Here is an 18,307-nt window from a genome sequence, read left to right on the forward strand (position 1 = left end):
CACGGGAGGCGGTCCAGGATTGGGATGTGGGATGGCTTAAGGCCCACAGGCTTCCCTGGAGGCTCAGTGACAGAGTCCACCGGCCAATGCAGAAGATGTAGATTCAATCCCTGGGTCAGGAAGATCCCCTGGAGGAGGAAATGGCAGCCCACTCCAGTATTCTTGCCTGGAGAATCCCATGGACAGAAGAGCCTGGGGGGCTACAGTCCATGGGGTTGCAAAGCCAGACATGACCGTGCACACACGGGGCCCAGCTGAGCCCGCCTGAGGGCCTGCCACGGGGTCGTCTCACCAGTGCGAGTGGAGCGAGATTCCCCCAGGGGTGGAGAAGGCGGCTGCTGCTGCGGGGCCCTGGGGGCGTGGGGAGGCCTGGGCGCACCCCCGCTGCCCTGCCGGCTCCAGCTCGCGGCTCGATGAGCCCCGGCCTCCTTCCAGCCACCTCTTTTGCCCGAAGCTGAATTGCTGGGTTTTGCCAGGTCCCAGGGCCGACAGGCCTGAAGGAGGAGCTCACCAGGGGTGAGGAGAAGGGTCCCCGCTCCCCCCGACCCCAGGGGGCCCCTCTTCCCCATCACGACCCCCCCACATGGGCAGGACCCGGCTCCTCTCCTGCCGTGATGTCACACACCCTGGGCATTCCACTGTGTCCCGGAGACCAAGGCGAGAGAAGCTGAGGGGCCTTCAGGAGAGGGTCCTCCTTCTGCTGGAGGGGCATGGCGGCCACCACGGGAGTGACCCTCCTGGTCCTGCTGCTCTACTGCGGGCAGGGAGCCGAGCTGCCGCCGATCAGCGTGACCTCAGGTACAGCCTCGGCGCAGCCGTGGCCGGGAGGAAACGGGGCCCCCGGGTGAGTCCGGGGGCATGGGGTTCTCCCAGGCCCTTCCCCTGCGTGCGGCCCCAGATTTACCACTTATTCCTGGAGGATGCAGCAAGCTGCACAGCTATCCTATATTCGAAGAGTTTTTCGGATGGGAGAGTAGCATGCATTATATACTTTAACTTTTATGATCGACATTTCTAGCTTACCCAAAAGTACAGGAGTCCTGGAAAGAAACTCCATTCCCTGGTTTCAGTCGTACACATTTTGCCATCTTGTTTGGCACACATACACACTTTTGTGGTTATTGGAGTATTTTAGCATCGCCCAAAATGTCTTATGATTCCCTGCAAATGCGTCTTGCTAAGATAAGGGCATTTTTCTTTTACGCACCTTCAGCGTCACTGAAGCACTAACAAAATGAAGAAAGCCCCCAAGCAGGGCCAATCCTGGCCCACGCCCAAACCTCCCCCGGGTCTCAGAACGTGCTTTACAGGCGGCGGGTTCGAATCCCACCCAGGCAGGCCCCGCTGGGCTCCGGCCGCTGCACCCTGACCCCTGGGTCGAGGAAGGCGACAGTGGACGCCACCCTCCTGGGATGTGATCGCTGCCCGAGGACTGCAGGGGGCAGGGTCCCCCGTGACCCCACTTTTCTGCCGGGAGACCTGAGCCCAGGCCCCCTCCCACCCTCCTCAGAGGGACGAGCCCAAGGAACGAGGCCCTGCCAGGCCCCCTGCCTGGTGCCCAGTGGACGAGTGGCCCTGGAGGTCCCCACAGGGCTTGAGCAGCTCCCCTGAGAAGGACACGGCCTCAGCCCAGCCCCAAGTGACCAGGGAGGCCCAGCCCGCTCCAGGTCTGGCGGGAGGGCAGGGGGTCCCCTGCCTGAACTTGCCGTGAAGAAGCTGGCATTTCTAGCGATCTTTCCTCAGGACACTGAGTTTTGAAGCGCCTGCAAGGAGGCATCCTCTGGGTACTGGGGCACGGGGTCTGTGACGGGCAGCAATGGGGGCTCACCCCGCGCTGGGTTCCCCCTGCCGCTGCTTTTGTGGCTCCCCACCCCTGGCGCCCACAGGAACGGCTCCCGCTGGAACTGACCCAAGTCTCCCGACGCAGCCCTAAGCCTGTCTGGCTCCTCGTCCCGACAGAGCGTCCATAGCAAGCCCGAGGGCAGCTCAGGGACGGTCCTGGGCCGTAGTCTCTGCTCCAGCCTTCAGCCTCGGTGGACACTGGGCTGGCCTAACCACGAGGGCAGCTCAGGGCTGGTCCCGGGCCGTGGTCTCCGCTCGAGCCTCCAGCCTCGGCGGACACTGGGCTGGCCTGACCCCGAGGGCAGCTCAGGGCCGGTCCAAGGCCGTGGTCTCTGCTCTAGCCTCAAGCCTCGGTGGACACTGGGCTGGGCTGACTCCAAGGGCAGCTCAGGGCCGGTCCCGGGCCGTGGTCTCTGCTCTAGCCTCAAGCCTCGGTGGACACTGGGCTGGCCTGACCCCGAGGGCAGCTCAGGGCCGGTCCCGGGCCGTGGTCTCTGCTCCAGCCTCCAGCCTCAGTGGACACCTGGCTGGCCTGACCCCGAGGGCAGCTCAGGGCCGGTCCCGGGCCGTGGTCTCTGCTCCAGCCTCCAGCCTTGGCGGACACCGGGCTGGCCTGACCCAGAGGTCAGGAAGGGGGTGGCCCTGGCCCCGGGAGGACAGAGGTCACCGTCCTGCTTTCCCCGGGTGGAGCAGAGCACACCCGCAGCGCTCCACGGTGAGCCCGTGCCGGGGCCAGGACACACACATTCAAACACGGAGCAAGCAGCGTCGTCCCTGCGCGGGCACAGGGCACAGGGCACAGGGCACAGGGCACAGGGCCGGCGGACCCTGGACGGCGGGAGGAGACGCAGGCAGACAGGCAGCCACACTGGACGGGCCGGGCGGGCGTCACAAACATCAATATTTCTCTGCACACGCGCACGGCGGGCTTGCACAATGGCCCCATTATAATTAGGGACAGACGCGAAATGAGAAGAATGTTTTTAACAAAGCGCTCACAGGAGCAGCTGTGCCCATCCGTGATGGCTCGCTAACGTCGCCTCCGAAGAGGACTGTACGTTTGTTTGCGGCGCTGACGGGGGTCGCGCACTGGGAAGCGATTGTCGTCACGGCGCAGACCTTTCTGTGCAGCTTCCCTGCATTGTTCTGAGCCCGCGTGTGCGCAGATGAGCGATTGCTATGCAGATTGTCCGTCATTAAAACCATTTCAAAATCAGCGTCGTCATTGGTTTAGTGCTGGAACTTGAATGCCTGCAGACACCACCTGAGCGCTCTGTGTGAAGCAACGGGAAGCTGGCCTGGCCCGGGGTCCGGGGGGCGGCCGTCTTCTCTCTGGTCTCCCAGAGTCCCTGGGCGGCAGCCGTCTGCTCTCTTGTCTCCTGGGGGTCCCTGGGGGTCCTGGGGGCGGCCGTCTGCTCTCTCATCTACCCGGGGTCCTGGGGGGGCAGCCGTCTGCTCTCTGGTCTCCTTGGGGTCACCGGGGGTCCTGGGGGTGACCGTCTGCTCTCTGGTCCCCCTGGGGCTGAAGGACAGGGCTGATCTTGACCTTGAGTGGAGGACGTGGACCCCGACACCAGCTCTGAGAAGAGTGGAAGGCACCCTGGGGGTGCAGTGGGGACCAGTGCTCAGGGTCTCTGCACCCTGCCCGGCCCCGCATGGCTGATTCAGGTCAGCGAGGCCGGGAAGGTGGAGCCAGGGGTCCAGGGCCCCACGGAGGACTGGCTTCCAGAGGCCAACCCCCTGGGACCAAGCCCCCCAATGGGATTGCTGTTTACAGACGAGGAGCCGCAGAGGCCGGACTCTCAGGTCCCCAAGAAGAGGGGCAGAGGGCAGGTGGCCGTGCCCATCTCCCTTCCTCCACGTCACGTCCTCAGCCCCAGACAGGCTTGCGGCTGGACACGTCATCGGGGAGGAGAGTGTGGTTTTCACAGAAGGATGCATGTGCCCCTTCCTACCCTCCCCGAGGGTGGCGCCAGTGAGCCGGGCTTGGTTCCCAGAGCAGGGCCACCCGTCATCACCCTCCAACCTCCTTCCAGACGAGCCCTGAGTCCCCAGATCCTGTGCAGGGCTCCCCCGCATCGAGCAGGCTGGTGGGCCCACAAAACCAAACCCATTTGGAGAGAAGTTGGTGCCAGTTCGAGGAACACTGTTAACCTACGAGGCTCCTTATTCCCCACCCCAGGTTCAACCACTGCAACGAACAATACACAAGTTCAGGAGGACATGCCTGGAGTATCCGGTAAGGGAACTCCTCCTCCCAAACACGGCCGCGTCTGGGCGGGGCGGGGGGCTGGGGGCCGTCGCCCAGACACCCCGGTGCAAGCCTCACAGGCGGGGAGGTGGCCGGGTCTGAGGCCCCGCCAGACGGGAGTGGTGACGGGGACGCCGCTGAGCGGGGCTGCAGCTTAGACCTGGGGCTGCGGTCATGTGCCCGCTTGGGGAGGACCCTGCTCCGCCAGGTCAGGGAGCGGCTGTGACTCACGCTGTCCTGGAGGGTCTGACGGTGCCGCTGCAGGTGTCTGGTCTCCGGGACCGTCGCGGGGACGGCGGTCAGCGTCCTGCTGGTGTGACATCCAGAGCCCGCCGGCTGCCCCACGGGCGTTCACACGGGGGTCAGCGTGCTCGCTGTGGGATGCAGGTCTGGTTGTTGTCCGTTTGCACATTCAACATCTCATTTCTCTAAAGGGAAAGTTTAAAGTAGAAAATACACGAGGTTTAAAAGCACAGGCGTTTCTCACCTTGCACGTCTGTTGGGCTCATCGCTACCTGGGATTTTTTTCCAGAGACAATTGTGTGTATGATGCCCACAACTGTGGACGTTTCCGGGGGCCCAGCCGGCCTCCTTGCTGGGACCAAGGGGCTCCTGGGATGTGGGACTTTCTCGCTAAAACAGGAAAAGCAGGGCAAGCCGGGGCGGGCTGGTCACCCCGCTGGGCGGGAGTCAGCACAGACCCAGCGCGTGGACAGGCTGGTCGGCTTGGCCGCAGGGTTTGAACCTGGGGCTCGGCATTGACGTGTGTTCACATAGCCCCCACCCTGGACCCTGACTGTGTCAACCGTGTCCTACACGCACGGCTTCATTTGAACCTCAAACAAATCCTGATGAGGTAAGCGCAGACCCCGTCGTATAGACGAGGAAGCCCAAGGCCCGAGAGACATCAGAGGACGTCCCGTGAGCACAGAGCCAGGTGTGGTCCAGGGCTGCCCGACACCAAGTCCAGGGCCCGCGTTAGACGCTCCCTGGGCGGGCACGGGGATGCACAGGCAGAAAGCAGGCCACCTTGGGTAGAAATCAGGAAAGACGCTCGCGCCTGCCTGCCTCCCAGGGCGCAGATCACAGAGGCGGGATGTCTCAGAGGGGACAGAGCGGCCCCTGGGGCAGAAGGAGAATCATGACCAGGCAAGGTCAGGTTTCCAGCATCTTATCTCCAGCAAGCGTGTCCAGGTACCCGGATGAGCTCAGGTTTCCAGAAATTACTTAGGGAGGCAGTGGTCTCCCTGCACCTGAACAAGGTATTTAGAAACCAAGTCCGTCTCCCCATGTCCTTGGGTCCCTGTGTCCAGTCCTGCTCTCACCAACTGCCTTAGGGCCGCGCGGAGCAGAAGAGTGTAACATGCGTCCATGTGTGCTTTTCCCAAGATGAAATTCTGGTCAAGGAGATGTTGGATCCAAACAGATCATCAATGCCGAAAATACAAAATAGTGGAACAACGTCATCAACAAGATTATTCAAGGAGAAAAGCAAGTATACATTTTTCGAGCCTTAATTGCCTGTATTCCTGGAGGTGTGTGGTGTGTATGCACAGTCCCATCTTGGCAGCATCTTTGAGATCAGCTACTCCTGGGGCAAAAGCAGATGGAGATGTGAAGGACACAGTAGTCCCATATTTTCTGTAATCTTCCCGAGGCAGGAAGGTCAAACCGACGGGCAGAGATAAGCTCCAGTATCTGGGTGGTCTCCGGGGGCACTGCAGGAGAGGCCTGGTGCTTGGGGTGCATGTGGGGTTTAGCCGCTGCAGGACCCCAGGATGCATGCAGGCCGGAGCTTCCGACTACCCCGAGAGTGTGACGCTCCCCTAAGCCTCCTGAGAGCAGGGGCGGGGACTTGACCCCAGCCGACAGGAGACAAAACTAGGGACTGAATGGACTGGCCCCCGGCCACAGAGCTGGTAGCGAACAAAACAGCGTGCTTTTCCCAAGTGCAGTTTTGTTGTTGTTCAGTCGCTCAGTCGTGTCTGACTCTTTGCAACCCCATGGAATGCAGCACTGAAGCCAGGCTTCCCTGTCCTTCCCCATCTCCCAGAGTTTGCAGCTCAGCGTAGTCCAAACACACAGAAAAGGGAAATAGCACCCTGAGGTCCAAACAGAACACGCGGTTAACCCGCAACGACAGTGAGAGCCGTGTGTCTGAAATCTACAACAGAGCACGGAATGCGTTCGGCAGCAGGAAGGTCAGCGTTTTCTTGAAATTCTGCATCCAGACGTCAATGCCACTTCCTGGGATTACCTCTCAGAACATCCGCCAAACGGCTGGGTTCACAGAGGTCAGAGAATGCCCGCCTGTGCATGTTGGCTCACTGGAGCACGTTGTCAGGAGAAGCTGGAAAGGGTGTTAGCGTTCCCGCCTCAGGTTCCGAAGCGCAGAGTGGGTCAGAGCATCCCTGCATTCATGCTTTCCCCCATTTCTTCCATGCTCCTCCTCAAGATGCTGGCATTGATGAGAGCGACCAACTCAGTGTTCCTGAGGGTTTCCACGAGTTTGCAGACATGTCACCAGTATCTCTGGAGACGGAGGACAAAATTCTCAATGGTAAATGCACCCTGGCGGGCCCCCACCTGACCTCAGATGTGGTGGGAGGACTGCAGGGTGCAGACAGAGACGCCTCTTCCCGGGACGAACAGCCCAGGCTGGAGAGCGAGGCTGCTTTCCACAGATCACCACTGCTCGGGAGGGGAGCTGCCTCAGAACACGTTCCGGCGGGCCAGTTGAGCGTCTCCGCAGGCGGGGCCTGGGGATGTGCATTGCAGCCCGTCCCCCAGGCTCTCCAGTGAGCTGGAGGCTGGCGTTTGGAATACGGAGCAGGCAGAGGGCTGATATTCTAGTGTCTCGGAAGGCGTCGCACACTCGGACTTGTCGGGTCACCCGCAGCCCGGTGTGGTGTTGGCCAAGAGGGGTGGCGTTCTGTTTCTATCAGGCATCTCTGCTTGTTGATTGGGATTCTGCTTTAGAAAGAGCTTGCCCTTTATAAATATGTGTGCATGTATGTGCATACTTAAATGCTTCTTAATATCCACTCACACTCATAAATATTTACTCATTCTGTCAATTTTAGCACGTTAATGCGTTATTTTCTTTGTCCACATTGCCCCGAACTTGCCTTGGAACGCCTTCCATTTAGTTTTTCTGTCCTTCGTCGCCCCAGCCTTTCAGGCACGTCCTCACTCTCTGGCAGCACAGCACGTCCTGGGCAGAAGCAGACTCAGGCACGCGCGCACACACAGACACCCACACGCACAGACACGCACCTCTGTGCTGGGTCCCCTGTCTGCCTCCCTGCTCCCCTTCTTTCTCTCTAAACCACAGTGCACCCCTCGAGCACCACAGGGTTCTTTCAGGACCCTTCTTGAAGCTCCTTTTGGTACCACTTTGTCAGAAACCTGGCCCCCACTTTCCACAACATATTCAATCACTGCTCAGTCCTGGATTCAGGATGCTGCCCCCCCCAACCCTAGAGAAGACCCAGGCTCCCCGCTGCAGAATGACACCCGTGATTTAGCGTGGCCCGGGGCTGCCCCTCCCCACCAGGCATTCCACACGTGGCTTCTTTCCATCATCAGCTCCCTGCTGCTGTTTGCTCTCCATGTCAGTCCCTTCTTCCTGTTAATTATAAATACTTATTTACAGACTTCCCGGGTGGCCTAGACGGTAAAAGCCTCTACCTACAATGCAGGAGACCCGGTTCGATCCCTGGGTCGGGAAGATCCTCTGGAGAAGGAAATGGCAACCCTCTCCAGTATTCTTGCCTGGAAAATCCCATGGACAGAGGGAGGAGCCTGGCAGGCTACAGTCCATGGGGTCACAAAGAGTCAGACACGACTGAGACTTCATTTCATTTACGTTTGACTCTGTGGCACCGCCCCCACCTCCATGACCCCACCTGGTCGCAGGGGAGCAGCCTTGTCAGTTCCACCTTGCTGGGTCTCGTTTTGCACAGATGAGGAGATGAGGGATATTTGTGTGTCCCTCCTTTATTGCTCCAGGGGTTCACACCGTAAACCCCCTCTAGCCTTTTTCTCCCACTCAATCTTGAAACCTGAGAATCACTCCGCGTGAGGACGGTCTCGTCTAGCTCTCGCAGCTGCGCGGTGTCCACAGGCTGTGAGCCACTCTGCTGCTGCTGCTGCTAAGGTACTTCAGTCGTGTCCGACTCTGTGCGACCCCATAGAAGGCAGCCAGCCAAGCGGGCAGGGCGAGCCGCTCCAGTGCCCTGTGGCCTGTGCACCGCCTTTTCACTCGTTCCCACCCTCTGCAGCTACGAGCACCACACTGCCGCGATGGGCAGCCCGCACGTGCGGATGCTTCTATTGTTGGCGATGAATCTCCAGGGAAAATTCTTAGGACTGGGATAAGGGGTCAAAAAAGGAGTGACTCTGTAATCTAAATAGTCAGATAATGCCTGACCCTGGTATTCATTATACATAATAACTTCCCAAAACACTTTCCAATAAAATCTGAAAACAAGAGTGGTGTTTTAACCCAAACTTCTAAAGAAAAAGTATGAGCCAAGATGTAGATAAATATGTAACCACGCAAATGTTTCCCCCTTTTTCCCCATGTTCTTCATCCAAGAACCCAGTTTGGATGCGTCTTACCGAGGCAGTGGCCCCGAGGGTCACCATGACTCACAGACGTCCTCAGGCGCCGCAGACAGTCTGCACAGCAACGGTAACAGTAGCCCCTCCCCGCTCACACCCACATGCAGCGGAGAGGCTGTGGGGCCCGGCCTCCCCTCCGTGCGTGCTCACGCTTGTCAGCTACCGCCAAGCTGATAGGCGAGGAGCGTGTTCCCATCTTGTTTTAATTTGCAATTTTCTAATTAAGAGTGAGTTTGGACAGCTCATATTTTAAAGGCCATTCTTTTCATCAAGATCTTTCCTTTTATTCTTTCCCTTCAGTCATTTTTCAAGGCTTATGTTTAAAATATAGTTGAAACATACGGTATAAACTCTGTAACTTGCTTCTTCAGGCAACATTGTAGTGATCTTCTTTCTCGCTTCCAGTTGTATTGAGGCAGGACTGACACGGCTCACTGTGCGCGCTCAGCTGTGCAGCAGGACTGTCTGACTCACATATGTCACGGAACCACGACCGCAGCTCAGGAAGCTCCCCGAGTGCCCTGCTGGTGTCCACGTTGAGGAAGCCCCAGGAGAAGCAAGCATCCGGGTGCTTGAATCCTGACAGAGAGAGAACGTTCTAATTCCATTCTTTTACATGTCGCTGTGCAGTTTTCCCAGCACCATTTATTGAAGAGACTGTCCTTTCTCCGTTGTATAGTCTTCCTCCTCCGTCGTGGATTAATTGGCCGTAGGCGTGTGGTTACTTCCGGGCTCTCTTCTGTTAAATGGATGTGTGTCTGCTTCTGCACCAGCGCCACATGGCTTTGATTACTGTAGCTTTGTAGCACTTATCTGAAGCCCGGGAGGATTATGCCTCCAGCTTTGTTCTTTTTCCTTAGAATTGCTCTGGCTATTCTGGGTCTTTTGTGGTTCCGTGTAAATTTTAGGATTATTTGTTCTGGTTCTGTGAAAAGTGTCGTGGGTAATTTGATATGGATTGAGTTAAATCTGTAGCCGGCTTTGAGTAATATATCCATTTTAACTGGACTAATTCTTCCAATCCAAGGGCCTATCTTTCCTTTTTTTCTTGGAATCTTCAATTTCATTTATCAGTGTTCTATGGTTCTCGTCATATGTCTTTCATCTCCTTTCCTTTATTTCAGCATCACTTTAAATGCACGGCACATGCTTGGGTATTGCTTTCTAGGGAGTGTTGCCAAAAAATAACTTTAATGCCTGAGTTAAGCTGATGGGCATCGTTGATGTGACTGGTAAATCCTGAGAGTTCCACATCGACAGAATTTTAAAGCAAACTGGTAACTATGGGGTAAACCCAAACAAGGCTTCCTGAGACAAACATTAATCAAAATGAAGTTTAATATGTGGCCATTGTACTCCGATTCGGAAATGGACTGAGGCTCAGGGAGGCTCATCTTCCTTCCTGTGTTCCTTCCTCCCACGCTGTCCGGTCGCGGCCCGGTGAGGGTGACGTCTCCGAGAAGAGGGCTGCTCAGGACCAACCCGCCGCAGCTCTGGGTGGTCACAGCCCACTGCAGTTTCAAGTCCACCCGAGCACCCCGTGAGGAGGCTGTGGCCCCAGAGAAGCCACGACTCAGGTCCTCCGGCATCTGAGCCTGGACTGACTTTTGCTCGGGCAGGGCGCCTGCGGGCCACACCAGGAGCAAGGCAGCTCTCATCTGTGGGCTGAGTGCGTGTCTGCTTGGAACCTGATTGTTGGACAGGAACGTGGAGCGAGATTCACCCAGGGAAACAGCTCAGCTCTCGGATGTGAGATCTGAGGCCACGCAGCCCTGCCTGCGAAGTCCTGGGGCCAGAGCCCGGGAACCTGCAAGGGGCCCCTCTGGGGGATGCCAGGAGAGCCCCCAGCAGAGAGTTTCCCAGAGGCCGCTGGGGCAGGGCAGCGGCTCTGACTGCTCCCCACCACACTCCTTCCTGCTTTTCTCTTGGGGGTTCCACTCGCGCTTTTTAATGAGCTGGAAACGTTGCCGCAGAGAACGAGGCAGGGTCTGCCATGCTGGTGTGTGTTCACAGTGGAACTGACATGCTCAGTCCAGAAGCAAGCAGCAGCGCCCAGAGAAATAGATTTACCTAGAACTTCCTCCAGTTGCCAGAGATAAAGCCGCCTCCATGAAGCTGCTCCTGATCCCGTGACAGTGCTCCGCCTCCTGAACTTCTGCGCCGTCATCTGGGAGCTGAGGCTGCTGCTGCTGCTGAGTCGCTTCAGTCGTGTCCGACTCTGTGTGACCCCAGAGACGGCAGCCCACCAGGCTCCCACATCCCTGGGATTCTCCAGGCAAGAACACTGGAGTGGGTTGCCATTTCCTTCTCCAATGCATGAAAGTGAAAAGTGAAAGTGAAGTCGCTTAGTCGTCTCCGACTCTTAGCGACCCCATGGACTGCAGCCTACTAGGCTCCTCCGTCCATGAGATTTTCCAGGCGAGAGTACTGGGTGGGGTGCCATTGCCTTCTCCAAAGCTGAGGCTAGCAGTACATAATTCATCTACCAACACAAGAGGTTTGATCCCTGGGTCAGGAGGATCCTCTGAAGAAGGAAATGGCAACCCACTCCATCCGGTATTCTTGCCTGTAGAATCCCATGGACAGAGGAGCCTGGTGGGCTGCAGTCCACAGGGTCTCAAAAAGTCAGACATGACTGACCATGTTGTTGGTGTTCATTCTCTCAGTTGTATCCGACTCTTTGCAACCCCATGGACCGCAGCACGCCAGGCCTCCCTGTCCATCACCAACTCCCGGAGCTTGCTCAAACTCATGTCCATTGAGTTGGTGATGCCATCCAACCATCTCATCCTCTGCTGTCCCCTTCTCCTCCTGCCTTCAGTCTTTCCCAGCGTCAGGGTCTTTTCCAGTGAGTCGGCTCTTCACATCAGGTGGCCAAAGTACTGGAGCTTCAGCATCAGTCCTTCCAATGAATATTCAGGACTGATTTCCTTTTGGACTGATGTGAACATACACACACACAACAGAGCCTTCACCTGTAGAGCTATTGTGAGGATTAAATACAGGTAAAGAACTTGGGCAGACAGAGCCTTGATCGTAAGAAATGTCGGCCTTCATGAAGGTATAATTTCATGCAGTGAAATCCACCTTCCTTAGCGTCCCGCTTCCTCAAGTTCTGACAAATAGCGCCGTGTCGCCAGCGCTGAGAACAAGACACAGAAAAGGCCCATCGCCCGAGTACCACGCCTCCGTGTAGTCAGCCCCCTTCCCCTGCCCCCCTACAAAGGCCGGCCTGTTTCCTGTCCCTCCAACGTTGCCTTTCCCGGAATGTCGACACGAGGTGAGGTGTCGTTTGCTGTGTAGACCGAGTCTGGTTTCCTCCATCAGCAATTTGCCACGTCATGCGTGCGTCTGCCACCTTCCTCCTCCTTGAGTGACGCTCCACTTGAACCACAGCTTGCTTATTCCTCACCGGGGAATGACATTTCAACTGTTGTCAGGTTTGGGAATGATAAATAAAGCCACTGCATCCGTCTATATAGTAGCTTTGGGGTCAATACAAATTTTCATTTCATTTAAATAAATACCTAGAGGCAAGGTAACTATGTTTTACTTTGTAAAAAACTGCCGAAACAGATTTTCCTGGATCCTCCCCAATATTTGATATTTCTACTATTTAACAAATCTAATGAGCCTGCAGGAGTATCTTCTTGTAGAGCTAGTTTTCATTTCTCTAGTAACCAATACGTGAGCCGTGAACTTCCTGATGTTCAAGCTGGTTTTAGAAAAGGAAGAGGAACCAGAGATCAAATTGCCAACATCCGCTGGATCATGGAAAAAGCAAGAGAGTTCCAGAAAAACATCTATTTCTGCTTTATTGACTATGCCAAAGCCTTTGACTGTATGGATCACAAGAAACTGTGGAAAATTCTGCAAGAGATGGGAATACTAGATCACCTGACCTGACTCTTGAGAAACCTATATGCAGGTCAGGAAGCAACAGTTAGAACTGGACATGGGACAACAGACTGGTTCCAAATAGGAAAAGGAGTACGTCAAGGCTGTATATTATCACCCTGCTTATTTAACTTATATGCAGAGTACATCATGAGAAACGCTGGACTGGAAGAAGCACAAGCTGGAATCAAGATTGCCGGGAGAAATATCAATAACCTCAGATATGCAGACGACACCACCCTTATGGCAGAAAGTGAAGACCAACTAAAAGGCCTCTTGATGAAAGTGAAACAGAGTGAAAAAGTTGGCTTAAAGCTCAACATTCAGAAAACGAAGATCATGGCATCCGGTCCCATCACTTCATGGGAAATAGATGGGGAAACAGTGGAAACAGTGTCAGACTTTATTTTTCTGGGCCCCAAAATCACTGTAGATGGTGACTGCAGCCATGAAATTAAAAGACGCTTACTCCTTGGAAGGAAAGTTATGACCAACCTAGATAGCATATTCAAAAGCAGAGACATTACTTTGCCAACAAAGGTCTGTCTAGTCAAGACTATGGTTTTTCCTGTGGTCATGTATGGATGTGAGAGTTGGACTGTAAAGAAAGCTAAGAGCTGAAGAATTGATGCTTTTGAACTGTGGTGCTGGAGAAGACTCTTGAGAGTCCCTTGGACTGCAAGGAGGTCCAACCAGTCCATCCTAAAGGAGACCAGACCTGTGTGTTCATTGGAAGGACTGATGCTGAGGCTGAAACTCCAATACTTTGGCCACCTCATGCAAAGAGTTGACTCATTGGAAAAGACCCTGATGCTGGGAGGGATTGGGGGCAGGAGGAGAAGGGGATGACAGAGGATGAGATGGCTGGATGGCATCAGTGACTCCATGCACATGAGTTTGGGTGATGGACAGGGAGGCCTGGCGTGCTGCGATTCATGAGGTTGCAGAGCCGGACACAAATGAGCAACTGAACTAAACTGAGTAATCAATAATGTTGAGCATCTTGTCCTGTTTATTTGCCTGTAGGAAACGCCAATCCACCTGTGTTCTTACCTGGAGAACCCCATGGACAGAGGAGCCTGGTGTGGGCTACAGTCCATAGGGTCACAAAGAGTTGGACACGACTGAGCATGCCCGCATACACATATCTTCTTCGGACAAACCTCTGTTCAAATATTTTGTCCATAATTAGTTTCTTTTCTAATTGCATTTTGAGAAGCATCTGTATGTTTTGGATACAAGTCCTTCATCAGATATGTGATTGGAAAATATTTTCTACCAGACTGTGGCTTGGTTTTTCATTTGCATAACATTGCTTCTCAAAGATCAGAAGTTCTTAATATTGATCAAGTCCAATTTATCAATTTTCATTTTCTGGATCATGTTTTTGGTGTCAAATATGCGAAATCTTTGCGTAATTCAAAGTCACAAATACTTTGTGTTCTTTTCTTTTACGTTTGGGACTATGCCCAGTTCACGGAGCACATTATGAAAGGTACAGACGTCTTGCACTGGTCTTTCTCGCACATTGAGGTTCCACGGTTTCAGCACCATTTGCTGCCCAAACTCAGCTTCCTCTGTTGAGCTGCTTTTGCTGACATTTTGCTCTTGAGTTGCCAGATGGTGTCAGTCAGCCGATGGCTGGGTTGACTGGGTCTATTTCTGGGTTCTCTCTTATCCCACTGACATAAGATCCATTCTTTCTCAGGTATCACACTGTATCAGCCACTATGTGTTCACAACATTTGAAATCAGGTAGTGTGAATCCTACTTTGGTCTTGATTTTCTAAATCAATTTAGCTCTTCTGGTTCATCTTCTCATAAAAATTTAGGACACAGCTTTTTAATTTCTACAAAAAAAAAAAAGTCAGATGTGGATTTGATTGGGATTTCTACAACTCCACAGAGCACTCGGGAAGAAGCCGACATCTGGACAATATCTAGTCTTCGAACCCGCAGTGACCGCGCTTCTTTAGGTCTCCCATGACTCTTCTCATCAGCGATTAAAACCATGCATACATTTGATCATATTTATACAGACACATTTACTAATTCTTGGTGTTGTTACAAATGGTACTTTTCACTGCCAGTTGTCTGCTTCTAGCGTATGGAAGCGTGATTGTTTCACACTGATCCTGTAACCATCACCCTGGACAACCCGCCCTTCAGTTCCAGGAAACCGCCTGCAGAATCGTCAGGATTTTCTTTATAATCATACCATCTGTGAACAGTTTTATTTATATACATATACATACATATATACCTTCTATTTATTTTTTTTTGCCTTATTACCCCAGCTGCAATACAATGCTGAATGTTAAATAGGAGTGGTTAGATGGACATTCTTTCATAACTTACAACATCAAGGACGCTTTTACTGAAGATGTCAGCTGTGGGTGTTTTTAATAGAGTCCTTTCATTAGGCTGAAGAAGTTCCCTTCTACTCCTAGTTTATTGAGCGTTTTGATGGTGAATGGGCGTTGAGTTTTGGCCAAGTCTGTTTTGGTACCTGTTGTAGGCACAGTGAACTTTTTTGGTAAAAAGCCAGACAGTAAAGAATTTAGCCTCTGGGGGCAACGTGGCTCCTGCTCTCACTACTTACTGTATCCTGGCACAGAAGCAGCCAGAGACAATGCACAGAAGCCTGGGTGAGCTTCTCATTCAACAAAACTTCATTCATTAGAACAGGTGCTGATCCACTCTCATCAAGAGAAAAGAGGCAAGGAACAGAGGTCACTGCTTTTAACATAATAACTTACAGCCCATAAGTCATCGTTCACCAATCGCTGATCTTTGGAAATGATCAACTGTTTTGTTTTTTTAATGCTGTTTATGAGTTACACGAAATTGATTTTTGAGTGTTGAACCAGCCTTGTATTCCCAGAATAAACCCAGTTGGGTCATGACAGTTTCATTTCTATACATCTTGGATTCAGTTTGCTAAGATGCACTGAACTTTTCCACCTGTATTCCCTGGTGATGGCTGCCTGGAAGGAAGGATGTCTCCTGGCCCTGCCCGAGGCCACAAGCACGTCACGAGCTCTGTGAGGTGCTGCTGCCTTGGAGCTCATGGTTTTCTAACATTTAAAAGACGTTTGGAATCTTGCCTTAACTTTCAAAAGACTTGATTGTTCTATTAATTTTTCCCCCAGAAAAGAAGTACCCCAAAACTGATCAACAATTGAAACAATCAGTTCTGGACACGATCCTTCAAAATATCGGAAAATCTTCAGGTAAAGCGAATAAACGATGTGTTGACAACAGGGGTCATCCCCTTGGTGAGAAGGGAAGCACTGAGCCCACTCAGAGGACCCACGGGAGCCATGAGCGGCTCTGGAGAGGAGACTCCATCCCAGGGGGACCCTGCAAGCCCCACACCAGAGTCCACAGTCCCGGGGTCACCAGCCACCTGCAGGATCCCCACCCTCCTTGGCTGAACTGAGCGAGACTGAGCCTCTTTCCAGAAATAACGGGGGTGAGGGGCTCTGTCACCCACCCACGTGACCCGCTGCCCAGGCCCAGGGAGGTCATCACACGGGTGGGCAGCCACGCCCCTCGCCGCCGGCACCTCCCGCCTGGGACCTGCTTCCCAGGCCTTTTCAGACACGTCGGCCTCTGCTTCTCGTGCCTCTGAAGCTGCGGTTCTGCTCTTCACTCACTAACCTCCCCTAAACCCACGCTCCCTACTCCTCCTCCATGCAAACTCACCTCGTAGCCTCACCGCCCTTCCCCTCGCTGCCTGCAGACCAGGGCATTGCCAGTCGAGCCGCTGGGATCCCACGGGAGGCTCAGGGCAGGGGCGGAAGTCCTAGAATTTCTCAAGGAAATCTCTCTCCACACAGGAAACTCTCTCCAGTAAGTGGCAGAGGAATAGAGCGGCCCAGAGGCGTCTTGGAGAGCAGTCCAGGGCTGTGCGCTCCAAGGGAGCCCCCCGAGCGGGGCACCCAGACTGCGTGAGCACACACCCACCCTTGGCAATAAAGAGCTTATGTATGTACATACGTCACGCTGGTAACCGCTCCGCAGAAGGACAGAGTTCTGTTCTGTGACCTTAAGCAGTCCCTTTAAATGTTAAGCTAGAAGGTGAGGGTAGGTGGTTTTCTTTTAGTTTTTGTAAAGAAACAAGAAACAAACAAATACATTTGAGAAGAAGAGCATGGAGACCTGCCTCTCTGCTACAGGTAAGGCTTGAGACCCTCGAGGATCCTGTCCATGAAGAGCCAGTCTGAAGGCCTGAGTGTCAGCCTTCCCACCTCCCTCCTCTGCCACAAAGTGTGCACACATGTGGGACATGCATACGTGTGTGCACACACACACACTCACACACACACACACTCACAATGCCACTGCATCGCCACGTTCGCCAGGCTGGGGAAACGCAAACTGGGGCTCCCTGCCGGTTTTATGAAACAAGCGTGGACCACAGAGGAACACGGTGCGGGCTGCGAGAGGACCCCGCTGCCCCCACCACGGCCGGCCAGGGTACTTTGCTGTGCTCCTTCTGTCTGCGAACCCTCCATGGATGTCTCTCCGCTGGATCCCATTCAGCTGAAAAGGCGCTGTGTGCAGCTCAAAGTCAACCTCTCCGCGGCTAAGCCGATGTGTTTGCAAAGACCTCCGCTGCACAATTACCAGGGCAGCTTGCACTGTCTTTGTTGAGCTAAAGAGGACAAGAAGAACCTCTAAGGGAGGGCAACCCAGGGAAGAAGGCAGGACAACCTGGAATGGAACAGCTTGTCATTTACTAATTTGATCACTATCTCTACGCTCCAGCCTTAGTCAACACGCGGACGTCGTCCCCACCAAAAATCTGAACTGGGAGGAAGCAAGGTCTGCGTGGCGGCCAGGAGGAGGGGATGGAGACGCGAGGGCCTCGAGGCCACCACCGGCAGCCCGGTGTGCCCGGGAGGTCCAGGGCCTTCATGGAAACCCTTGTCCAAGTTTCACCCCAAGCCAGACTCAGCGCCAGAGGAGGGCTAGAGGTAGGCGCCAGCCGCCCACGCCTGTCAGACCAGGTCCAGAAGGCCTGGGTCGCAGGGGTGCAGCTGTCCGGAGAGGAGCAGGCAGGGGCCAGGCCCGGCCCCCATGGGGTAACAAACCACCAGTGGGACCAGCCCTGTGCTCACAGGGGCGTCTCCAGATACCCGGGTAACATGGAAGCCGTGACGGCTGCAGGGAACACCTGGAGCAGGGCGGGTCCCCCGTGAGGCTGGTCTGCACTCCAGTGGGGAGGGGAGGCCTGACGGAGGCGGCCGGCCAGCATCCCCGCGAGGCAGACACAGGCTGTTGCGCCCTCTGGGGGACCCTCAGGGGTGGGGGCCGTGGCGAGGTTAGTGGTGGAGCTGCTGAACCCCTGGGAGGACACCAGGCGGAAGCTGCCGTCAGCAGCATGAAGCTGGGCTCCAGGCAAGTTGCTATGCGACTTTCCCTCATTGCGATTTTATTAAAACCTTAAACCGGAAGAAAGGCAGAGAAATATACTTCTCTTCTTGAAGAGACACCTGGCAACACTGCCTCAGAACAATATCCATTATCACTTGGTCGGATTTCCATACCATCTGACTCCATTCTCTGGAGGCAGAGATCCCCGTGTGCTCACGCCCCTGCTCCCCGGTCGGCAGGGCGGGGCAAGGCATGAGGCTGTGGCGGTGCACCCCCCGCGGTGCCCCCTCCAAGCAGGCGGGGGAGCTG

At 54.6% G+C, this 18,307-nt stretch overlaps 1 protein-coding gene across 1 annotated transcript; it reads left to right on the top strand.

Moving 5' to 3' along the window:
* The first annotated feature begins 710 nt into the window (after positions 1-710).
* Positions 711-18,009, top strand: SPACA7 (sperm acrosome associated 7). Its single transcript, XM_055541918.1, has 7 exons — positions 711-798; positions 4,025-4,081; positions 5,483-5,584; positions 6,549-6,653; positions 8,694-8,789; positions 15,769-15,849; positions 17,927-18,009. The coding sequence occupies exons 1-7, from the start codon at positions 711-713 to the stop codon at positions 18,007-18,009; spliced, it is 612 nt and encodes a 203-aa protein (XP_055397893.1).
* Positions 18,010-18,307: the final 298 nt, after the last annotated feature.

Source organism: Bubalus kerabau, chromosome 12 (genome assembly GCF_029407905.1).
Source record: "Bubalus kerabau isolate K-KA32 ecotype Philippines breed swamp buffalo chromosome 12, PCC_UOA_SB_1v2, whole genome shotgun sequence".
NCBI lineage: Eukaryota > Metazoa > Chordata > Mammalia > Artiodactyla > Bovidae > Bubalus > Bubalus kerabau.